At 41.0% G+C, this 24,788-nt stretch overlaps 1 protein-coding gene across 4 annotated transcripts in view; it reads left to right on the top strand.

Annotated features, from left to right (window-relative positions):
• The window catches only part of ABTB3 (ankyrin repeat and BTB domain containing 3), a 174,936-nt gene extending 153,155 nt beyond the window's left edge, over positions 1-21,781 (top strand). For all 4 annotated transcript variants that reach the window (XM_036400354.2, XM_036400355.2, XM_036400353.2 and 1 more), the window contains 5 exons: positions 776-878; positions 2,637-2,718; positions 3,667-3,735; positions 6,637-6,750; positions 9,165-21,781. In XM_036400354.2, coding sequence (XP_036256247.1) covers positions 776-878; positions 2,637-2,718; positions 3,667-3,735; positions 6,637-6,750; positions 9,165-9,374 — 578 coding nt within the window. In that variant the 3' untranslated portion in view covers positions 9,375-21,781. The remainder of the gene's footprint in view (positions 1-775; positions 879-2,636; positions 2,719-3,666; positions 3,736-6,636; positions 6,751-9,164) is intronic.
• The last annotated feature ends 3,007 nt before the right edge of the window (positions 21,782-24,788 follow it).

Genomic DNA, 24,788 nt, shown 5'->3' with positions numbered 1-24,788 from the left:
GTGTCCCTGCAAGATCCTCGTCGGCTCTCCAGGGAGAGCTGTGGCAAGGCTGTTGCTGACCAGGTGCCAGAGCAGGGCGCAAGTCAGAAAATTTGAAAGACAGAATTAGAGTAAGGAAGGGCCCCAAACTTAATGTGGCCTAAAACTCCCACTGACATCAGGAGGGTCATCAGGTGCACTGGAGTGGGGCCGTAAATCTGCAAAGATTTGTCTGTGTTGCTGATTAGGCTGGGATCCAAGCCTTGGCCCTGGAGCAAGGTGTCTGTCTGGATCTCAAACCACCCTGTCTGGCTGCAGGTGATGCTGTACCAGCACAGCCGTCCCAGCTTGGTCAGCAGAGCCAAGGGTGTTTTCATGGGACTGTGAGAAGACCCAATCAATTTTCCAGGACCCTCTTTCCCTTGACAAAGACTTCCTCACACAGGGAATGGCCTAATAGAGTATAAATGAGCAGAGGGCCCCCCAGCATCTGCTGAGCTGCAGTTTGCTCTGGGTAGCAGAGCTGGAGGCTGTGCCAGTGTCACACAGCAGGGACAGCTGGCTGTTGTTTCAGCAAAGGTCGTCACAGACTTCAGAGCTTTGAATTCCCTTTGTCTGAACTCAGTGTGGTTGTCTCAGGCTGTCCAAAATAGCTTTATGGGCTTTACTCACTAAAAACAATATCCTTCGATTCTGTTGCTTTCTTTTGTCAAAACAGGGAAATATTCAATATGTTCCAGACCTCTTCCAAATTAAAGTTATTGACTTTTTTGTTTCCTTCTTTTTGTGATTCTAGATCCCCATTTTCTTAACAATAAAGAGATGTCAGATGTGACATTTCTGGTGGAAGGAAGACCATTTTATGCACATCGAGTGTTGCTATTTACTGCATCGCCAAGGTAAAATAGAGACACATCTCTGGTTTTTAACAAAAACAGAATTTGATTTATGGGTTTGTGAGGTTTGTTTGTTTGTTTTGCTGTCCCAGTTCTTTAAAGGCTAGTGGCCCAGTCTTCAAGTTTTTCTTAATCAGAACATCTCCACAGCTTGTTTCTGGTTATCTGCCAGATATTTAACAAGTGCTCCTGTCAATAGATTTTCATCCAGTGAATGATCCATGCTTCTGGCCATGTATCTGACTTTGTTGCACTGAGGTACATTGGCATGGTGCTCATTACTGCACTCAGTTCTCGACCATACAGGAGGCATGATACTTTGATTATTGATAATTTAATGAGTGGTAAATTCTTGTGAGTGGTTAAATCCTGCCTTGCATCAGTTTCAGCAGTCTCCAGGAAAAACAAGCTACTATCGCATAATTCTTGACAGCATTTGACAACTTTTAAATGAAATTAAATAGCTGTGAAACATACCATACTGTATCCAAAGGCAGTATTTATAGTTGGTTTCCTGTGCTCAGAAGGGTGATGAGTTTTCAAGCTTAACCCAACCCAAGAGTTGCTCACAAACATTATTTGTGTGCAGCTGTATAATTCAAGGTGTGCTTTTAAACAAATCTTGCTGGCCCTCCAAAACAGCTTATTTTGAGATGTGGGAAGGACAGAGCTCTGAGTTTGGATGATTTAAGCAATATGGGAATTGATGCTAGTTGTGCTGCCAACCCACATCACAGAGTAGAGAGATTTGAATGAAGTAACTGCAGTAGCTGACCGTGCCTTCAACTAAGAAATGAATATTGGTGTTTAGAGCTTCTTGGTAATGTACAAATATGTTCCAGACTCCAGCTTTAAGCCAACTAAATTGTGTTCATAATAGAGCTGGACACTAGTGAAAGCAAGTAAATTGTTATCTGTATTTTAATTAACAAGACGCAGTCATGATGAGGGAAAGGTTACCATCCAGCAAATGCTGGTCTTGATAGATGAGCTGAGCTCTGAACTACTGCTGGAAGGTCAGATGAATTAACAAAGAGAGAAAGTACAAGGGCAGGTGGTTCTGGCAGCACATTTCCCATTTTCACCTTCTGATCAATGGGAATACCTAGGTTTGAGAAGTAGATTGTTACATATGTATATATCTCACATAAGTTTGCAATAATTAGCTAAAAATATGTGAGCTTTTTGTCCTGAAACTTGTGTCTGAATTTCAGGTTATGATAATCAGAGAACAGTAACCTATCCAGTTTCTCTCATGCCTCTTCTCACACAATTATCCTGAGCATGCATAGGAGCATTAAAAGAGTCAGTGTCTTTTTTTTTGTTTTGTTCCAAAAGATTTTTTAAACCAGCCTAATGGACATAAGCCAAAATCTATCGCCCTCAAAAAAGGAAAACGTTCAGGTTTTAAATCTTGCAGATCTTCATATAAGATCATGTTGCCTTCAAGAAAAAAAAATTTGGTTCTGTAATATGTGTCATTACAGAATCTGAGTTTCAGATGTACATTTTACTCTATATTAGATGTATTTTTCAGAAATTTCTAATTGAAATCTTACAGAGAGAAGCTTCTTCCTTTTGGTTTGAACTTTATGTTAGTGTCTAAATTTGGATGCTTTTTGGTGACAGAAAGGTTCATTTCAGTATACTGTTTTTGCAAGAATTGATGCTGTCATTCCATTGCACTTCTGTACTGTTTTTACTGCATTTTTCCACAGAGATAATTGGGCTGGTATTTCAGTTTTGCTCCTTTTAATTTAGGTTTAAAGCATTGCTGTCTAGCAAGCCCTCATCTGATAGTACCTGTATTGAGATCAACTATGTGAAGTACCCCATCTTTCAGGTACAGTCCCCACACTGAATTTGAATGGAACTTGTAAGAGGAACACCATGCATGCCCTGTCGAAATTAGTACCTATGTATTTGATAAACCAGAGCAGTGGTTTCACAAGCACAGGCTTCATCTCTGTTCAAGCACTGCAGAGTTCTATTGATTACAATTGTGCCTCAGCAGATACAGCAACAAGCATTTCACTGACATGGGCTGTGCACACAAAGCACTGCCTGTCAGCATAAGGCATTTCTTTCTGTAGTTGGCTCTTTCTGTATTTAATGGACAGGTTTGGAAGAGACCCACTTCATTCCCTTCCTTAGCAGTGCTCTCCAATCAATTTAGTGCCATGAAAAGGCAAAGCTTGCTCTCTGTACCTGTAGCAGGGATGTGCTTCCCCTGCTTTGAGCTGGAGCTCAGGCAGCTCCATGTATCGACTGCTACTGCTGCACATAAATCCCAGCTGCCCACAATAACGGGCCTCCCCACAGAGGGATCTTAGCTGGCTTGTATTACAGTGCAAAGCCTCCTCCTCTTTCTTATCTTCCATGCATGCCCATACACAGCTGGATGAAGGTGGCCTTTGCCAGGGAAGGGATAAGGGAATCACCATTGTATATGCTGTCTTTGCCTGAATCAATGATGTACTTAACAGACTGGGAAATACACTGAAAATTGAAAATGAGTTAATCAGTTTCCTGCAAACTGTTTGGAACTTACCAGGAAATCCAGACAATTTGAGGGTGAGGGTTGAGACATTAGACTACCTGTGAGAAGGAAACACTGAACTTTGCAGAGTGAGAGAATAACCAAGTATATCTTTGAAATTAGGAGGCTTGAGTCATTTTTATCTACAAAACAGTGGTGGTATTAGGAGAGCCTTGGGTATTGCCTGCATTGTCCCCTGTTCCTCTATGTCTTGGACTGGTTTTTATAAACACTCCCTTTGTTTTATTACAGCTGGTTATGCAGTATCTTTATTATGGTGGTGCAGAGTCACTCCTGATTAAAAATAATGAAATTATGGAGGTAAGAGACATTTATTTAATTGCAGTGGGAGCAATGCTGACTGATCTGTGTGCCATTCACCCAAGGGCACATGGCCATTGGGCAAGACATGAGCACTCCTGTAAGAACCAGCAGTGCCTCACCTGGAGTGCCCAGGCTCTCTGCAGTCCTGCAGGAAACTGGGAGACTTTGCAAATACCTACTTAGAGGCAAAGCTGGTGTTACCAAAATCTGGAACCAATTTCCAGGGACTTAGTGTTCCATCCTCCCTATCTCAGCAGCATTAAAAACATCCAATTTGGTTTGTCACATGGGAGAGGTCTTGGGATTTAACCATGAGAGAAGTCCACTGGAGACACAGTTCAGTTCAATTTCAAACATGTGACTCTCAAATTTATGAATAAAACCATAATCTGCTCCCTGAGATACAGAGACTTCTTTGCCCCTTTCTCACTGGATGTAAAACATCCAGGTGCTGTTGAGGCCTTTTGCAAAAGCCAAACCAAGCCAGCTGGAGCTGCCTGAACCTTCATACAGCTACCAGCCACTCAACCACAACTTTATGGATGTTAAGTAATCCCCTTCCGAATACTGTGTGCCATCATTGTCAGCTATGATCAGCAAAACCACTCCAGCTATACAGAACTAAGATATATTGAGCAAATTCTTGATAGTCATTCAGGGAGTTTTCAGGCAGCCAAAAAGAGTGCAGGTCAGTAAATACTAAATTCAGAGCTACTTAAACAGCTTGTAACCATCAGTGTCTGCCACCAGGATCACAGAATATCTCAAGTTGGAAGAGACCCATAAAGGACCATCAAGTCCAGCTCCCTGCTCCTTGCAGGGCTATGTAAATCTAAACCACATCACTCAGAGTGTTGTGCAGATGTGCCATGAGCTCTGGCAGGCTTGGTGCCATGAGCACTTCCCTGGGGAACCTGTTCAGTGACTGACCACCCTCTCAGGGGAGAACCTGTTCCTTATGGCCAATCTGCACTTCCCCTGGTGCAGCTACTTTCCTTTTCCTCGTGTCCTGTCACTGTTGCCTGTATTATTCTGTCCCTGTAACTCTACAGTCTGGCAGCCAGAGGACTGAAATTACCCCTCTCTAGTGCAGGCAGTGTATTTTTAAGTGAGCATATCCACATCATTTTCCTGAGCTGTATAGGAAAAGTTCCTTAATTCTCTGTTTCTCTCAGAGTTTTGAAAGATTTCCTGAATTTCTAACCTTTTCTGAAATAGGGAATTTTAGACTAGGCAGTGCAGTGGCTTTATAGAGATGTGTGTGTTATCACCTAGGCTGTTAAAAAGCTTGTGCTGCATTTCAGCTGGCAGCTTGCTCTACTTTTGTGACATCTCAAAACTTCTGAGACTCCAGAATGTATGACTGATTGATTGATCTCTTGATAACAGATCTGGCCATGGTTCCTCACAGTTTAAAGTAATTACAAACCAGCACATGACTGCTTGAGCCACAGAGGCAGCTGGAATAGGATTTGGCTTTATCTTTCAAAACTGCATTTAGTAACTTGCCTTTACACATATGATAACAAGAAGCACCAGAAATACTCCACACAAATCTTTGCTGCAATTCATAATTGGGGCCAGCTGGCTGCTATCACATCAGCACTGCAGATTTCCAGCACTTGGATTTATTTATGGGATTAAAGTAGATCTTGAGCAGACTGCACAGGAGAAGTCAGAATAATGTCATGGAAGTTTCAGGGTTTTGTTTGTTCACCAGTGCAACATGAGAGCCCCCTTGGAATGCAGAGGTTAGCTTTTTGTTATGAGTCCCAAATAATAAGGGCTGTGTAAAAGCCTAAATAGCTGAGTAAGTGCTATTTAAACACGTGAACAGCTTGATCTAAGGTCTGGCTGGGTTACAGCAAGGTGTCAAGCAATGAAGAACTCCAACCTGCTTTCTAAGGCAGAGCAGAGAGCCAGAGACAATGACCTACCATGGAAAGCCAGAAAATTAAATTATTTTCCTGTAAAAGAACAGAAAAAGGGCAATAGAGGAAATATTAATACTTCTGAAATCAGTTGAAGAATTCAAAATTCAAGGCATTTTCACCCCATAGGCATGCAGAGATGCCAAGGCAATGCCAGGGTAGGCAGTGTAGCCACAGGGGAGATGCAGGCCCAAAGAGGGAGGTCAGTGCTGGTATCAGAAGCACTGTGGTAGAACAGTGACAGACACATGACACTCACACAGATGCTGGCTAGGCATTGTCTCACAAAGCTGGTTCGCACCTCTGTGCACTCGTTCCTTGGAATAATGTGGACCTCAGACAGTGTTTCAGTGCTCCTGGCCTGGACATCCCCTGACAGCTGCTAGGACAAGGAGCATATGGAGATCTGATTCCACTCCCTTGAGCCTGCTGAGGTGGCAGATGTGAAGTTTATTGTCTCTCTAGATTAAAACTGCCCAGGATGGTCATCATCATTTGGTTTGAATTCATTCCTCTGTACACTTGATCCTGACCGTTCTGCTGACTTCCTCACATCCAGCCGAGTTGCTCAGTTTCAATAAGATCTTGGAGAACAGTTGAACCAGAACTTTGGTTTTGGGGATGTATTTGCAGGTCTTTTATTGCAATCAAGTTTGCAAAGTGACAAAATATTCTTCAAACCGCCATTTCCTTTTTCTCCTTGTCCCATTCCAAAGTCAGCATGTGGACTTGAGCAGCCTTTGGTGGTCTCTCTGTGTATAGATTCCCATTGTGTGATTTAGAAGAGACTGCAGAGGGTTAAAACAACCAAGCAATCTTCTCATTCTGACTTTTTGTCACTACTTTCATGCTAACTGGAGAAGGGGCAGAGAAAAAAGTATAATGAAACAGTAAAGAAGCAAGCTCTGATTCTGTATCACTCAGCGGTTTTTGACTATTTTTTCCATGCCTTTTGTTTTTTTTTTAGCTTCTCTCTGCTGCTAAATTTTTCCAGCTTGAAGCTTTACAACGACACTGTGAGATCATTTGTGCAAAAAGCATTAATACAGAAAACTGTGTGGATATTTATAATCATGCCAAGGTAAAAAATAACTGCATATGCTTGCATGTTGTGTGTCTGCTGTCATTCTTGTATGTCAGTTTTGTAATAAGTAGTTATATATATATATATGTATGTATATCTCATATGCTTAGTACATTTGTTGCACGTTTAAGATTTGTCATTCATTTACTGGGACTGACTGATTAATTGGTACCTGGTATAGTGACAATCCAAAATTAGTTAGTCCAAGTCCAAGGCGGCAGCTTCTCAGCTGTTCCATGTGTGGGAGATCTATCCCTTATTCACAGCAGCACAAACTGGTGATTTTACAGGAATCACTAAGTGAAGTAGGCATCTCTGCTTTCACCTTCCAAGATGCATTTTCCCATTTCCATTACCTGTTTCTTCCTGCCTGAAGCCCAGTGGGGTGATACACTCAATGCTGGTGACACCTTATCAATATATAAAAATGCCATGTTGTGGAAGTGCAATGGCTCAGAGCCCTGCAAGGATAATAATGAGAATTTTATGTCTTGGAGAGTTTCTTATTGGAATCAAATTATATACTTAGCTTGTGAAGTTGCCTAAGTCATTAGACAGAAAAGCATGGCATTTCTTGTCCTAGAAAACCTATTTTCACGCATTGGTGGAGGTGGTTACCACATTGATTAGTTTCAGTTTTTTCCCTCCTCATGTGGAGTAGTTAGATTTTCACTTGGAAGATGGAAATGGTACACAAATAAGTGCAGTGAAATATTCTTCAAGCATTTCTTAAGAGATTTTTTCTCTAACTTGCATGGTCTATACAAAAGATAAAACTGATGCATTGTGACATGGAGGTTTGATTGAACAGAGTAATCCTGCAGATTGCTCCAAACCCCTGGAGATCTGACCTCTGTTCCCATCATCAGGTATTTCCTACAGAGAATAGTAATGCTGGGTCTTCGTGGACAGATAACATGCAATCAGTGTTTGAAATAGCACAAAGCACAAAGATCCACCAATGAAAATAAGCAATGAGGTGTATCTGTAGGTCCATTTAATGTAAGAGGAAAAAAATTACAGTGCAAGAAACATTTGAAAAATATTTGATTTGTCTTGTAGCTCATGTGTGAACTTCTCAATTTATATTGCTTTCAGCAAAAACAGTAATTTTGCTTTAAAATCATGTTTTCTTTGAATTGCGAAATGAGGCTGTTATTTACATCCTCATTGAAGAAAATTCTTACATGCTGGGACTTAACAAACCAGTGGCTAAATCCAGCTCCTGGTTTGCCTGTAAGAGCCCCAACCTGCAAGTTATTTGCGCCTGACCTCCCAGTGGAAGCAGTGGAAATTGGGTACCTGGGTGGGTTTTACAGCCAGAGTCATGTTGGCAGTGCTGTGAGTAGGGCACTGCAGCAACAGCCAACCTGGCTGTGCTTGAATCTTTGACTTCTGGAATTAGTTGGGTTGGAAGGGACCCTTAAAGATTACCTAGCCATGGTCAGGGACACCTTTCTGGACCTTGCTGCTTTGCAAGCTCATCTGCACCTGCAGGACCTCCCTGACCTTTCCAGAGGGGGATGTGGGAGCAGGTTGGCACAGAGACAAGTGGAGCACAGCCTTTGTCATCGAGACTGAGAGACAGATACAGTTTGGTGGATGGTCCCTTGCAGGCCCAGGAGTTGGACTCAGTGATACTTGTGGGTCCCTTCCAACTCAGCATATTCTGTGATTCTGTAATGTGAATTTGGTCATCTTTACAAAATAAATGCTGACTGGAGAGTACTGATACCATTAATATCCCTATGGGCATTCCATTTTTAAAATTGCTATCATAGAACTGTGGAATACCAGCTTGGAAGGTACTTCAAGGATCATCTGGTCCAACTTTTCTTTGCAAAAATACAGTCTAGACAAGATGGCCCTGCACCCTGCCCAGCTGAATCCTAAAGTGTCCAATGCTGGGAAGTCCACCTCTGCCCTGGGGAGATTTTTTTTCACTGGCTGATTATCTCCATTTCTCCTCAAAGCAAAATTTTGCATGACAGCTTTCTGCAGTCATATGTCCCGTCCTTGTTAAGGACAGCATTCTTGAAACATGGTCTGTAATGTTTGCCCAAACCTGTAGTTTTAGGCTGTAACTTCTAGCATGAAATCACGTGTCTGGTAAACTCTGTGGTAAAACTTCCATCCGTTTCCAAGGGAGCAAAGCTTCAGCCTGTGGAATTTTGTTTCCCCAACAGCCAGGGTCTTTTAACATGGAATTATTATGAGAATCATCAGCATAAAATACTGTTTTATTAACTCCTTCCTCTCCATGCATTTATATCTGTAAGTAAGCACATTTTAGACTGTGCCTGTCTAAAAGGCTTAGCTTGTGTATTTGTTTGTGTGCAGCTCTTATGCACCGTTTTTGCTGCCTGGGTTTTATCAGAATGGTTATCTTTCTCTAATTTCACTTCTTGTAGTTCCTCGGAGTCACAGAACTATCTGCCTATTGTGAAGGCTACTTTCTAAAGAACATGATGGTCCTCATTGAAAACGAAGCTTTCAAACAGTTGTTGTATGACAAGAATGGAGAAACATCTGGTCAGAATGTACTAGAGGACTTACAGAGGACGTTGGCCACAAGGATTCAGTCAATTCATTTGTCTTCTTCAAAGGGCTCCATTGTGTAAAGCTGAGGAAGATGGTAACCCTCTAATCAAAGACCCTGCAAGTTAAGTCTTCTGTTGCAGTTGCTCAAACCTGTTGCAGTTGCTTAAATGACTACAAAAAAAGAAAATGTAAAAAATTCTACGTTGCATCCCAACAGTTCTGTTTCAGCCAAAGGTGCTGCGCTGGGGCTGTGTCCCCACCTGGATAAGAGAATACAGAAAACAAAGTTCCTCCCTGGTTTTGAGCAAGCTGGGTACCAGAGTATCCAGTGAATTGCCCTTGTACTCACATTCTGAACACGAGCCTGTTCATGGAGCTTGATGCCAACAAAAGCCAGAACTCACATCAGTGAACAGCAGAAGTCCCGGTAGTGCTGGGGAACACCTGAATTGACCAATTAATCATTTAAGTCAGATTTGTTCCAGTGTTATACAGTCAAGAACTATATCTATCCCAGAGTCCATTATCTTGTGCATTTAAGAAATGTAAGAGCTGTTATTGCTGTCCAGCAAAGATCAGCTGTATTAGAGAGTGGGTAGGACTGTTATAGTTGAGGAAATATACTGGCAGATTTTTAGGGGTGGGAACTTTTTAAACTGTTCATAAAAAATAATGGGGTGGCCTTGTAGTTTAAAACCTATTTCTTAAGCTTAAAATTTCATTTTCAACGGAGCTGTGTTTGAGAATCTATGTAACATGTTTTGGTTTTTTTAAATGGTAAAATGTACATTGTGTAAACACACATATGATCAAGTTTTGCTTGTATTCTTTCCTAGGGTGGTATAATCTTGCCTAAGAGGCTATGGTTACACCAAAGAGGCACATTACCCAGACTGTCTCTAATACAGTAGTTGGTGGGGGCAGGAGAATTGCATGCTACTTGTGATTTGGGGTTGAAATCAATGACAAACTCAACAAACATGCCTTTGCATGGTAACTGTACCTGTGAAATGTTCTGTTCGTGCTTCATTTTGCCAAGACAAATGCAATGTTACTTCTTGTCAAACTTCATTTGTGAAATTAGCTTATTTTTTTATCTGGTGTGATTGGCTGCAATATGATACCCCTGGAGCCCCTTCTCGAGATGCTGATTTCTGTTTGTTGCAGTGAAGAGATAACAACAGATCTTTAATTTAGTGATGTGTGGATATTTTGCTACTGGCCAGAGATTGTGTCTGAGTTAGACTTTTTAAAATTATAATTAAATATGTACTGTAGAATGATTTCTCACTGTATCCTGAGAATGTATAGGTAATCTACAATGCAGGGCTTGTGGGGGGGGGGGGTGATTTAAATGTCAGATGTCAGCTTTGTTTATTTTGCAGCATATTGTTAGCAAGACAAATCTGCTATGTGCCACAGCATTCTGGATGCCCTCTCTGAAAACCACAGTAAGAAGCAGGCAAAGATGTTGCCTTCTCCATGGCAAAATGACATTATTATATTTGTTTTCTAGTGTGCCATTCTAAGAAGTTTAGAAGTTTGCATGTTAACCTCTTTTTCTTTTGTTGAAGCATCTACATCAGGTGCCCTTCCATGTTCCAGCTTTTGATGTGCTCAGAGAACACAGTTTTTAGCTATCAACACAGTAGGAAGCTGTTTTATGACTCTGAGGTATAAATCCTCCCTTGTGCTTGGTCTTCTAAAGCCTCTACAGTTTCTGCAACAAATGACAAAATGTCTAAACTGCCACTCATGTTGCAGAGACACTGCATGTCAGTCAATTAGATCTTGTTTTCTGCATAGTAGATGTTCACACAAGATGTTGTCTGGAACTTGTAAGTAATGGCTACTTCTGAGTAAATGTTGTGATCATAGAGAAGCAAGGCCATAGTTAATACAACAGCAACACACAGCTTGTTGTTGCTTGGTGTGCCTTCTCATCCATGGAAACCCATCCTTGTATGACAAAAACAACTGGCTAAGAGCAGACCTCACCCTGCAGCCTCATGGTTTAATACAGCAAAGTTTTTAAAAAATAATAATTGTATTAAATGGGAGGGAAACACTGGTAACTCCATGCTAGTCCTTCTTCTGAGTTGAGGGTGTCTGTGGTAAAGTTCACTAGATTTCTTTCAGCAGTAAAAGGGTTAACAGGGCCTTTGGTGGCTGTACATGGGGTGCTCACCTGTTTGGGCACCCTGAGCTGATAAAGGAAGGCACTGCAGCTAAGGATTCATACAGGAACAACTTTTGCTCTTGGAAATGCTGGTAATCCAAACATCACAGATGTTTAGTTGAAGGAAACCTTAAGAAAAAAAGAGTCATAACTTTCAATTATTTTTTGCCCAGTCCCCTGGACTTTTGCCAACAGAAAAGCCAGCCTGTGTAAACCTAGCATTCATTTCTCCTGGAAGCAACCAGCAAACCTTTGTGGATCCACAAACCAGAGTTTGGAAATGGTGATTTTAGTCTGCCTCTCCTGAAGTGAGGCTGGGTGAGGTCCAGCTGAACCATGCCAGACAATGTGCAGTTTGCAGGCTCTTCAAAAATCCAGTCACAGGGATCCATGATCTTCACCGCTCTCATAATCAGAAGGTTTTCCTAAGAGACTTCAGAATTTCTTCATTGCAAAGCAAGCCACTTTTCCTTCGAGTCCTGATTGACAGGAAAAACAGATGATCTTACAAGATCTTTTTAGAAAGTTATTCTATGTATGAAAGGAATTATCCTCCTTGCATCACTAGTATAGTCTTTCCTAGTTCCTTTGTTAGTGTTTTCTGATTTTTGCTGTCATTCCCCTCATGGCTTCCCATTTTCCCCAAATTTCTGTACATCAACAGGAGTTTTATACATTAGCAAGCAAAGCAGAGAAACTGTTGCAGTGGTTTATGTAAAGCATATTAGAAAATATATCCCCAGATATTTTCTGCAGGAACATCCCATGGCTGACTTTGATCTAGTCTGTTTTATAATTCCGGAGGGATTCACTGCTGCCTTCCCAGGAATTCCATCTTTATTTATGCATTTGTTTACTACACCTTTCAAAGTATGACACTTTCAATTTCTCCTTATTAAATTTGTTCTGCTCTAATCAGGGAAATTTCCCCACTTCATCAAGATCAATTGCAATTCTGATCGTGTCTTCTAGCCTGTTTCATAATCTCCAACCTTTATTACATGTGGCTTCATGCATGGATTCTTCATTCCATTAATCTGGGGCTGGGGGGAAGGGCTCTTGTCAATTTAATCTAAAAAGCAGTGTGAGTTTCAGTGGGTGCCCATGAATACCATCCCTATCAGATAAGGCTCTTTCCAACAGAGCATTTTATTAGCATTTTTTTCAGACATGGTGTTATCATCTTAGAAAATAAAAAGCTTTCTCTTCTTTTCATCTTTGTATGAGTTGCAATAATTTACAAATTTTGAGGCCAAATACTGCTTCCACTATTGGTAAAATGGAAAAACATACAACATCCTTAGAAAAACTTAAGATTTTCTTTTTTAATCATAATTTTCCAGCCCCTAATGAGTGAAGTTGCCTTTCCATCTGTCATGTTTATACTAATCCACTGCTGTAATATTTAATATTGAGGATTTACAGGCATCCTGTTCTTGCCTCCTGGCAGATCTTTCCTTATATCCCTACACAGTTGTCCCTTAGTTTCCAGAATTTCCTTACATTCCCACTTTGCTTCACGTGCTGCCAGTTTCCACACTTCCCAGTTTTTTTTACTCTAGAGCCCTGCTGGATTCCTTCCCAAGCCTAGAAGTGGTATCTGTGTTGTCCTAAAGAGTTGATTTTCCAGTAATTGGCTCAAGAGCTGGGAAGAGAAAAGGATGGGGAATGTAGGAGGGCAAAGGTCTTGGACATCACAGGGGAAGGCTGGCATTCCTTTCATTACACATTTCAGCACTGTCTACTTGTTTCTCTGATTTTCCCCTGATCTATTCCTTAGGCCTACTGTCCTCTAAACACAGCTGGTGGCCAGATGCTCTCTGTTCTGGAACAGGGCCAGCTTTCTAATGGCTAAGACTGCTTTTTCCCCAGCTAAAACTTCTGCCTGCTTGGTTCCAGCTCTGGAGTAGATTCATAAAAAAGACAGAGGAAACATCTCTAAAAAGGTGTGAAGGTTTAGTAGCCAGGCTCCTATTGGCACTAACGAGAGCTGCTTGCTGAATCCTCCACATGCTGCTTTGGACACTGAGGCTTTTTCCACTGAATATCCACTGGCTTCAAACCAAACACTGCACAAGTCCTGGATGGGCTGTACTGTGTGATGTGCTGGGGGCTTTCTTAAATTCTAGTTTTGTTTCAAGGCATAGCAACATGTGCTACTCTTTAAAGGTTAAAAATAAAAAGGGAAGTGATCTGTTTGCACTGAAATAAACTGCTCTGAGGTGCTGCAGGGATGAAAAAGAAAGGGCATGTCTTCTTCCCAGCTGTACATGCCTAAAATCAGAGGAGGCTTCAGTTATGGCATGGAATGCTGCCAGGTCTGTGGGGATTCAGGCATGCAGGACCTTGTTTAAGTGGAGTTTTTAAATGTTAACACATTCACATACTCAAGATGAAGATTAGGCCATCCTAGAAAAAACAGCCATTCCTAGTGCTTCTATCTGTGGATTAAATCCTGGGAGAAGCTGGAATCCTGCAGAACTAATTGAAGTCAGTTGCACATATTCAGGGTCCCTCAGGAGCTGGCTCTGTCTTAAAAATACTGCTGAAAGATGACAACCTGAAACTTGCTTTCACTAAAGCTGCCTCTGAAGCCACTAGCTTGGGTTTGGGGTTGTTTGTTTGTTTGTTTGGGTTTGATTGTGGTTTTGGTGTTTTGTTTGTTTGGGTTTTTTTGCTGAACGAGAGTTACCTAAAGCCAAAGACTTTAAGTTAGTTGGTTTGACAAAGTGTCTTTCATGTGAGGTTCTGCAAGTGCTTTACAGAAATGAGGGGCCTGATGTTGCTTTCATCATGCGGCACAAAGGTGTTGAGATTTATAAGAATGAAAAGAACCGCCTAGGATTTAGCCTAAAATTTAATAAACTTGTATGTAGGATGTTAGCCTTGAAATAGCCCTCAGATAATATCTGAAACTCCATAGATGAGATCATTGCTATAACATTACTATGTCAGCCTATGAGCAAACAAACCTGCAGCACTTCCATGTGTTTGTAGCAAAATTATTATGCTATTTTTTAACTTGTTATTTATTTTGAGGTAAGGCCTGTTATCTTCAGTGGGTGAAAACAGAGGCTGGCCACTCTGACCATATTATCATTTCAGTACAATTGCACCTGATCTGCTATCTGTAACTGGACTTCAAGTGCAAAAAACAGCAAAGCTAAGTCTTCAGCTGTGGCTCAATGCTCAATGAGAGCACTGCTGAGAATATTCATGTCGTGCCCAAAGCAGAAGGAAAATCTGGAAACCTGCAGAAAGACTGAGGGGAATTTATCAGCTGCCTTCAGTGAGCCTTTGAGCTGGGGAAGCAACCTCAGTGTGGGTAGGAGGAGGGCATTCCATTTATTTTTGTTGCCCTTAAGCTGTCATTCCTTCAGCTTTGTCCAAGGCTTCTTGCATGGAACAGCCATGAATGGCCTAGAGTGTGTTTATCTTGGATGCCTGCACAGGACTTAAAATGTGGTATCTCACCACTTCAAAGTCAAGAGTCTCATTAGATGATGGGGTTTGTGCTTTGCTTGGACTGCTTGTCACTAAAACGCCCAGGAGACATGGCAGCAAGTTACAAGAGAGGTTGTGTTGGCTGGATAGGTTAAATTCTACAAACACCTTGTGATTGGCATGTTTAGTTGACTAAATCTGTCCACTTGATTGTAGCAGAACAGCAACTTTGTAGGTTTTTTTTTTTCCTTTGGAGAGGCATTTTTCACCTTTCTTTGGGCTGACAGTTTTGTTCTTTCATCCTGTAGAGGCAGTGATGCTGTGTGAATGGGAATGCTTAGCTTAGGCACAGGTTTCTGTCCATGCTGGATGACACACTAATGAAGAGGTCTTGGTAAGGAAGAGGATTAGGTAAAAGAATTTGAATGTATAACCTTAGATCTTTGCCTCTGATTCCAGAGGTATAATGTCCACTGCTGGCTAATTCATTTGTTCCCCAACTCAGAGTTTCCAGGAAATCAAAGGGAAGAGGAGAGCAGGAAGAGGAGAAACAGCCCCATCTCCCACCACTTGCTTGGCATTCCCAACCAGCCCGGCTGGCTCCAGTCTCTTCAGTGCTCACACAGAGGGTTTGCTTGGTCCCATGCTCAGATATGGCCATGGAGTTAGGCAGTTGGTGGCACTTACTTGTCCTTACAAATATCTTCACTGCTGCTGCTGGTTAACTTTGGTCTTTCCACTCCCCCTCATCTCTGCTGCTGTGTTATCATTAAAACTTCCATTATTCGGCTTTGCCTAGCACAGTGAGAGGCAATCTTCTTTCTTACTGCCTTTCTAAAGCAAACAAAGACAAGGAAAAAGCCTCACTGAAATACCCAATAGAAAATCATTTATGGTTTACAATAAGTCACAAAAGAAAAGGGAGATGTTCAGAAACAAAAAAAAAGAGACTGCCACTTTAGGAAAATCCAGTGTGTTAGGAGGTCATTTTAATTAATTAAGGTCAAAACCTTATTCTGGCAGGGACAGATTAACATGTTTCAAAACATCTGGACTTAAAGCTGTAGGTTCAAGAGAGTCCAGCCTTACCCTTTCCCCTTCCCAGCAGTGGATAAATTGAATATCCCGTAGCTTACTGCATGAGAGGCTTTCAGATGAGCCTAGCCAAAGTCAGGTTCTCTCCGTTCTGCCTAGCTTTTGAAGAGCTCACAGCACATCTGCAGGCTGGGATTTGCCCCTCAGTCAAAAGCCTCCTATGCCCCAGTGCTGGTTGTGGGGCAGAAAGTAGGAAGGAGCACAGAAAGCCCCTGGAGCCTCATCAGAGTGAAAGCTGCTTCCCCGCCATCCAAGCAGTCTCTTGGTCAAATACCCTGCTTAACCCAGTCAGTTCAATACCTTGGGAACTGATTTTTGCCATGCAGTTATTAAGCCAATGACTAATTGTGCCATTTGGGGATGCAGTTGTGCAGTCTTACTTCAGTTATGAGTTAGGTTTTTCCATTGAAGAATACATGGACTATAGGAATGTATCTCAGAGCTTTTTGACTCCATGTTCCTGGCTAAGTTCCAATTAGTACTAGAAAAACTTGACCTGTTTAAGTTCCCATCAGTGCATTTTGGCCAGTAGGTTGCTTCCTGTCCCTGTTTCTCTAAAGCTTGCAGCTGTTGTGCAGACATATGTGCTGTGCCAGTGGGAAGCAGAGGTGCTGAGCATTATGCAGACACCAAATAAGTAAATCCCACTCTCTGCAATGCAGGACATTCCTCCTACTGATCTCTTTGGTATTATGGGTGAGGCTGAATAATGGGTCTCTGCTGTTTACAGCCCCAAGTGAGATCAGTGTTCTTCTTCCCCACTCTCTCTTGGCTCTGCCATCTACCACAGAGAGGAGGGAAAAGAAAAGCCCACAGGAAATACCACATTCTCACAACCTGCCCTCCCCACCACCAGTAATAGGTGGGCTGCTAGAGTGTCCTTCAGTCCCACTCCTCTGAAAGCTTCTTGTAATGCTATTTGTACATGAGTTATCCTTAGAGCATTTTTTGCATTAGGTCAAAGTCTGGAAAGTGTCTTAAGTCATTCATGGTAGAAGTGAGATTGTAAAACATTCAATTCCAATCATCCATGCTGAGAATTTTCTGTTTCTCTGTTGTTTTTTGTGTTGAGTTGGTTGGCTGGTTTTGGGAGGGATTTGGGGGTTTGGGGTTTTTTTGCTTGTTTTGTGTTTTGGTTGGTTTGGTTATTTTTTCATTGGGAAGATGAAGCATGTGCAATGCTTTGGATTTTGTGTCTATAGTTATCATTGTGTGTATGATCAAGAAAGAGAGATGAACAGTAAGTAGATCTACGGGATATGTTATGAGACGTGAAATCATGTTTGTAATGAGATTTCTTGTTAATGGCAGTCAGCCTTCCTTGACACTAAGCATTAATGCAATATCCATTAGTGCAGCTAAACCTCCCTCTGCTCCACTTTCCCAAATGGGTTTCACTTTGTACCTAGTTTAGCATTTACAAATATTTGATACAGGGTTCAAGGAGTAATTTACATGTTAAAAATGTATGAATGTTCTATGAAAAAATACAGCTTAAGTTTCTGCTATAACATCATTCACAAACCAAAAGAGACAGTGTGATGAAATTTACTCCACTAAAATGGCTGGAAGCCTTTCCATTGATTTCTCTAGTCTGTGGGTTAGGTCTGTTTTCCATCTCTCCTTCATACTGTGTCACCTTTGAAGTCTTTGCAGGCCAAATGCATATCTGTAATTAAAAAGCACAGTCTTGATCTTTAAATGGAGAATGATCCATTCCTGAAAGCAAGACCTAAATTAGGAAATCCTGGTGAGAGTATCCTGTAAATAGAGAAGAACATTGTCTGTGGGATGGCTCTTTGCTTCCTTTCTGCCTCTTCGCATCCACTTCCACCTGTCCCTGAGATGTCTTGGAACTGGAAGCTAGGAAAGAAAAGTGAAAACAAGAGGAAAGGATGTGCCAGAAATAAGATGTGCAGAACCATTGTGCTGATCTTGATTTTTTGCTGGTTTTATGCAGACTCCTAATTTGTGTAATACAAACCCAGGAATGGTTATGATTGTTTTGCATTTGTTATGGTTGTTATGAATTTGGGTTTGGAGTTTTTTTCTAGCAAAGTGGTTTTGTTTGCTGTCATCTTTTGTTGGGGTTTTATGTGAAGGTTTCATTTAACTTTTTATTGAGAAGGAAATGAAAGATCACATAACCCAACAGCCATCATCAACAAACACAGAGATCCTGTCCTCCATCCCACAGATGTGGCTTAAATACTGCTTTGTGGCTTCACAGGCATGTTTGAGGTCATCTGTAGTTAACAACACAGGTGAAACTTTCTTCCCCTTTGCTTACCCATTTACTGTGGATAAAAACAAAATATCAGAGTCAGAGTATGGACAATAGGATGGCAGATGTTTTTCAATTGAGAAAGATTATAGCGAAGAAATACAAATGTTCCTGGAACCAAATATTTTTTCTCAAAAGGACAGAGAGACATCTGTAGCTCATTCAAAGATGTCATTCTCTTGAGTGTGTTAGATGCTTTTGAAAATTGCCTGGTTTGTGCTGTTAATGATCCAGCACAAGCCCTTCCACTGGAGAGACTAAATCTGAGGGCACTCAGAACCAAGGCAGAAGGGAATGTATGAAAAATAGAGAAACTCAGCCATAATTTGAGGTGGCAGCTTTGTTTGCTTTTGTCCACTGTGTCCACAACTTGAACATTATTTTAAAGGGCATGTTTGTATTTAATTTCTTTTGAATCCTTTTTTTAATTGCTGAAGTACTCTCACAGCATCTTCTCCAAGTGCACCTTAGGTCATCTTAAACACCATTTCATGTCTGTCTGATGCTGATCCTTTTATAATCTCCAATAAGATTACGATTCATTTGTCATTGCTAGATGACAAATGCATTGTAACAGCCTTAACAAAAATCTTATTTTGTTAAGGCTGTATAAAGGCACTGCAGCATGTGAAACCAGCAAGTTGATTTTTATTATTGCATTACTCTGAAAAAGAAAAAAGACTAATGAGATCTTTGTTTCTAGTGTGAAAGGCTCCCCTTAGCTTGAGAGGACACATGCAAAGCCTCTGCTGTGAATGCCTTGATATAATCAGCTTACAAAATGGAGGAAAATGGTATTACAGAAAGATTTTTGAGGAACATAACTCCAGTGGAGCAGAACATGCACTTGCTAAAGACTGCTCTCTTGCTCTGTCTCTCTCCTGAAGTCAGTGGGAATTTTTAATGGGAGTTACTGCAAGGCTGTATGTTTTTTTAATGCACTAGCAGATGTCATTTCCCATCCAGTCATCTGCACAGTTGTGGTTGGTACACCATAAAGGCTGAAGGCTAAATCCTGATGTCATTGCACACAGCCCCTCTTCTTCATCAGGGATCATAAACGTGTACTTATGTTACTTGAGGTTTTTGCTGAAGAGAAATGGGAGAGGGCAGGCCTTCCTTCTGCTCTTGATCACAGGCTTTGCATTCCCAATGATTTTTATTAGAAGTATCATATCTTTACATGCTGCAGAATGAGGCCTGCGTGGGATGGGAAAGATTTTTATGAATTTAGACCTGCCTAAGAAAACAACCGTTCTAATTTTAGACAAGTTGCATTCCATATCCATCTGTTTAGTGCATCAGGCTGATGTTTACTGTTTAGTAAATTGCATTTGGGCTTTTTTTTTTTTTAATTATTTTTTTGACAGCATCGCCTGTCATCAGCCAGTGTAAAATAGCACCAAGAACTCAGCCAGTGTAAAATAGCACCGAGGACTCAAGGACTTCCAGACATACACATAGGGCCAAACTGTGCCAGCTTCACACACCACAGTCCCATGAAAAGCAAGGGAAGCTGGACTGGGCACACTAAATACAATCCCCCTGACATCTAATTACATGTCCTGCCTCATTTCATAGAGATGGATGACATCCTGGGGAAAAAAAACCCAAACACATGCTGCTGCTTCATCTGAGTTTAAAATGTATTAAAATCAAGGAAATTATATTAGACATGGCTGTAGTCTATCAAATCCAGCCCTGTGCATAGGCAGAACTCCAAGGAAAAGTAACAAGAGTTTCCATTATGGAGTTTGCAGAAGGAAGCCTACATAATGAATTTGACAAAATGTCAACTTTGTGTAAACTCTCCTGGTGGGTCTGTATAAAGAGTTTTTTAAGAAATCTTCATTGGAACACACCAGAGAATAATAAACTTGCACCTTGATAGAATAGCTTTATTTGTATATACTCTATGTAAATTTTAAAGCAGAGGATACATGTCATTCCTTGTACATATCTGACTATAGAATGGTGGCAGTGCTGTGCACTGCTGTTTAGGGGATCTGGCTTCTCAGTCCTGGATTTCCAGCTGTAAAAGTTGCAGGAGACTGCTTGGGACCAGCTAAAACATTGGATGGATAGATGCTCACCACTCACTGCTTAGAAATGCAGGAGCAGGATTTGGAACAGATGTTGGCTATGGAGAAGATTGCTTGCCTCTACTCCTGGCTAAGGGACAAGTGCCTCCTTTGCTGTCATCTCCAACAGAAGTGATTTATTGTCAGAGTGTGAGAACCTTCAGAGCCCTGTTTGGTCTTTCAAAGGGGTCTGAGATTCAGGTGTCACATGGGAAGGTCCCTGAAGAAGCAGTGTGTACCTACATCTACCTACTTGTCTGTGTGTTATCTAATATCCCACTGTTTCTGTATTGAATGGTCTCAGTAATCTGTAAACAAGTGATCACTCCTGTTGTGCTACTGCTTTGAAATACCTTGCATGCACTCTAGCATACAATTCTTTAAGAAAAGAAATTATACATATTATATATACATATATATATATAGTAGCTTGCAAAATATTCATGTTGAAGAGCCATGTTTTGTGCAAATTGTACATTTATGTTGTGAGCAATATGGCAATACAAACTTTTATTAGTTGTCGGTAGTAGATTTATCACATTAGTTTTGAGCGTATGTACGTATCCCAAGCTTTCAACCTCAGGCATTAGATCAGCTACTGAAGGAGACTTTCTGTGCAGTAGAAATAGCACAGGCTTTCAGTAAATAGGCAGGTGTGCAAATTCCGTTCTGTTTAATGCAAGTTGCGAGGCTGATTCTTCATGCAGGTTGTCAGACAAATACTCTCTTATCAGTGCTGGAATTTGTGTTTGGTATGAGGACCCTGTTGTGCTCATCTAGAACAGAACTCAAACCCCAACGTTGCAAAACAAAATGCTTGACTCCTACTGCCCTCTGTCTCCACAGGTGCTCCAATATAAAAACACAAGGAGGACTTAGGGAACTCCCAGTTGCCTGCTGGATAGCCAATGTTATATTTTCAAATGTTCATGCTACATAGTTTTCAATGTAGGAGCTAGATAAAAGTGTAATACCAGTACGGCTTTAGAAAAGCTACAGTGTTTGGAGCTTGACTGTGAAACTTTTACCTGATTCCTGAACATCTTCGGTGGCTTTGTTTGCTCAATGTTTACCTCTGAGAAATATATGCTATTGATTTAAATGTTTAATATATTGACTGCCTTTTTTTGTATATTTGTTATCATAAATATATGAATGGTTTGGTTTAAATGCTAACAATTGTGGTCTATTTTCAGACTTGAAATACTTACGGTTCTGTATTGGGAAGGCAAAGTTATTAATAAATATAGCAATTTGGAATTTTATTCCTGTTTTATACAGCTGCCCCCATAGGATATTATCAGATAGCAATGAATATTGCTGAACAGCAGGTGGAACTCCTTTGAGTGTGTTTATGAGCCATCTCTGTTCAATAAAAATTCCATTGTTTTCTAGCCTAGGAAATGGCTGCTGTGAGTGTTTTTGTTTCTTCTCTCCTTAAGGTGTTTCTTGATGTATTTCAGACAGAAGCAGGACTGGGCTTCTCCCAAGAACCATCTCCCAGAAACCACATGTGTTCAGGGTTTTACACCTGGCAGTCCTGGTGCTGTTTTCCCACATACACTGCTATCAGCTTGCTGTGCATGTAAAGAAGTGATATAGAGTTGGTTCCCAAAAACTTTTCTCCAAGTGCTGGTCTGCCACAAAATGGGCACATAAGACCTGGGAATGGAGCTCCATGATGCTTAAAATTAAGCATCTGCAAGTGCATTATAGCCAGAGTTTGGATGCAGGAAGATCTGAAATGCTTGTTTGGAAGCTTGCTCCATTATACAGCATTACTGCAAGTGCATACAAATAAGTTGGAAATGGGTTTCTCAAAGGGAAGTCAGGTATAAACAGAGGGACTTGATTAACCTTGGCGTGAGTGTGAAAATCAGGTTTTAAAAATATTTTTTGTTTTACTTTTTTACTCCTTAAAATTATTTGCAGTGTATTCTGTCTTGTATGTTTTAGTGGATTTGAAATCAAGTTCTTTCTTTGTATTTAGAATCTTTCTCCAGATTATTAAGGAACAGGTTGGTTCAGGAGACAAAAGAGGGTGACATCCTTTCATGTCTTTTACATAAGTTGTGGGAGTAAGACACCACTCACACCACACTGGGTGACTGCCCAGACCAGTGGTGGCTCTCTCAGGTGCCTTTAGGTTTTGCAAACGCGGCTGTCCAGGAGCGGACTTTGAAAAGCAGCTCATAGGGAACCCTGCAGTTATCCAAATTCTACAGGAGATGTAGGCTTGCCTTGCCTGCCTCCCCAGTATCTGGAAGAAAACAAAGCAAGCCTTCACTTGTAGCAAACTGGAATGATTTGTCTCCCTTTCCCAACTGTGGGTACTGAAACAATATAAAACCATTTTTCATGGGCATTTGAGTTAATGCTTCACTGAGAAAAATAAGGAAATTCAGCCAGAAATGTTCACACCATTCTTCTGGGTTCTTTGTAAACTTACCCATGTTTTTTCTACATTCCATTCCCAGTTGTGTTCTTGAGATCTTCTGTAGAGACTGAAGGCTGTGGCACACGTTCACTGGGCTAATTAGTCTTGCCCACTGCCTCTTCCCCAGGGCAGAAATGGACAATGATGTCTAAACCTGCCCTGCTACAAAGTAGAGCTCACCTAGAGGAGCCCAGGTTTAGTCCTGAGCCTAAAGCACTGCCAGAAATGCTTGATGTTGATCTGTTGATGGAATCAGCTGCAGAAGCATGTGCATAATATAAAAGTCATTGTGTGTCTCAGTTTGATTACATAGAAGTAACATTTAAACCACTCAGAATTTTTTTTCCTGAATCTGCATAATGGTTTATACAGATACATATAGGTGTGTAGTGGTATCAGCTAAATTTTTCTATGTTGACAGAGCCTTACACTTTAATGAACATTTCCTTAGTGGCTTTTATTTTGTCCAATAAGTCTTTCATGGGAAATGTTCCAGGATAAGTGTGTGGGCTGGCTGTCTCTAAGCTTTGCTATGAAGATGTAAAACTGCAAAGCAGAGGGTGTCTGAGAACCTGTGCACATCTCCTTGCAGGCTGGAAGGCCACCATTCCCAGCACAACCCTGCAGCCTGGCTACCTTCCTAGGAGCTTATTAGCCCCTCGGGTCTACAAGCCAATGGCTTGTGTAAGAAGTTGTTGTGTCCTCCTGTAATAACGAGTACTTGAAGCATACAGCACTGGGCAACACATTTAGACATGGAGGAAATAAAAATGTGACACCTCTGAGACAAACACTGGCCCTGATGTCTCCCATTGCTCCTATGGTGGTGGAGAGGTGCAAGCCCTCGGGTGTTTTGAGGTGTTCAGCTGACAGCAGTTGTTGCAGGAATGATGGGATTCTCATTCCCAAACTCTCCAGCACACATTTAGGGGAAGCAGCTGCTCCACAAGCTTGCATTCCTGATAATGCAGTTCCTGTGTCCCAGTGAGGTTTTAATGTCTTTCACATGTATCTGGTTCACATTGAGATCACACTTATTAGATGTAGCAAAAAGATAAGTGATAGACCTCATTTATTTCATAAAGTTAAACACAGACTACCAAGAGCAATAAGTAAGATCTGGGAGAATAAGCCTTAGCACAAGGATGTTTTATTCTTCAAAGTGAGGAGGCCCATGGTCTCCCAGAGAACCCCCTAAGGAGATCCTGCATGAAAGAAAATCAAAGCAGCCTTGTTTTAACCACCTGAAAACTTAACTTTCTGCTTAGCTTATCAGTTCAAGAGTTCTTCCCCCCAGGCTATGCAGCAGTGTGCAAACAGGGCATGTCATCTCCCTTGATGAGATTCTGCCCTATTGAGAGCTGATACTTCTTTGGTTTCCTGCCACTATTTGTGCTCTGTGTTTCACAGAAACACACAGGGAATGCAAACAGAAAATCAAAAGGTAACTTTGAGGACTTAGATGGCTGCCATTGGTGTTTCAAAGTCACTTTTAATACTTCTTTCTTCTCCTTCCTTTCTTTCTTTCTTTCTTTCTTTCTTTCTTTCTTTCTTTCTTTCTTTCTTTCTTTCTTTCTTTCTTTCTTTCTTTCTTTCTTTCTTTCTTTCTTTCTTTCTTTCTTTCTTTCTTTCTTTCTTTCTTTCTTTCTTTCTTTCTTTCTTTCTTTCTTTCTTTTTCTGTCTTTCTTTCTTTCTTCATTCCTTCCTTTATTCCTTTTATTCCTTTCTTTTCTTTCTTTTCTTTCTTTTCTTTCTTTTTTTCTCTTGATTATGTCATTGGTTTTAGCTGTTTAGCATCCCTGGGGCTGCAACACTGGTATTTTGCAGATATTTTGATAAAATAGACAAAAAATAATCTGAGATGCCAGTGCCAGTATTGATCACTTTCCCCTTTTCTCATCTGAAGAGGTCAGCGTAACCACAGCTGTAAACCTACAGCATAACTTCTGAAACCCATAAAATCCCCTTTCTTTT

Source organism: Molothrus ater, chromosome 5 (genome assembly GCF_012460135.2).
Source record: "Molothrus ater isolate BHLD 08-10-18 breed brown headed cowbird chromosome 5, BPBGC_Mater_1.1, whole genome shotgun sequence".
NCBI classification, from domain to species: Eukaryota; Metazoa; Chordata; class Aves; order Passeriformes; family Icteridae; genus Molothrus; species Molothrus ater.
Note: the sequence above shows the minus strand (reverse complement) of the source record. Positions and strands in the feature narration are given on the sequence as shown.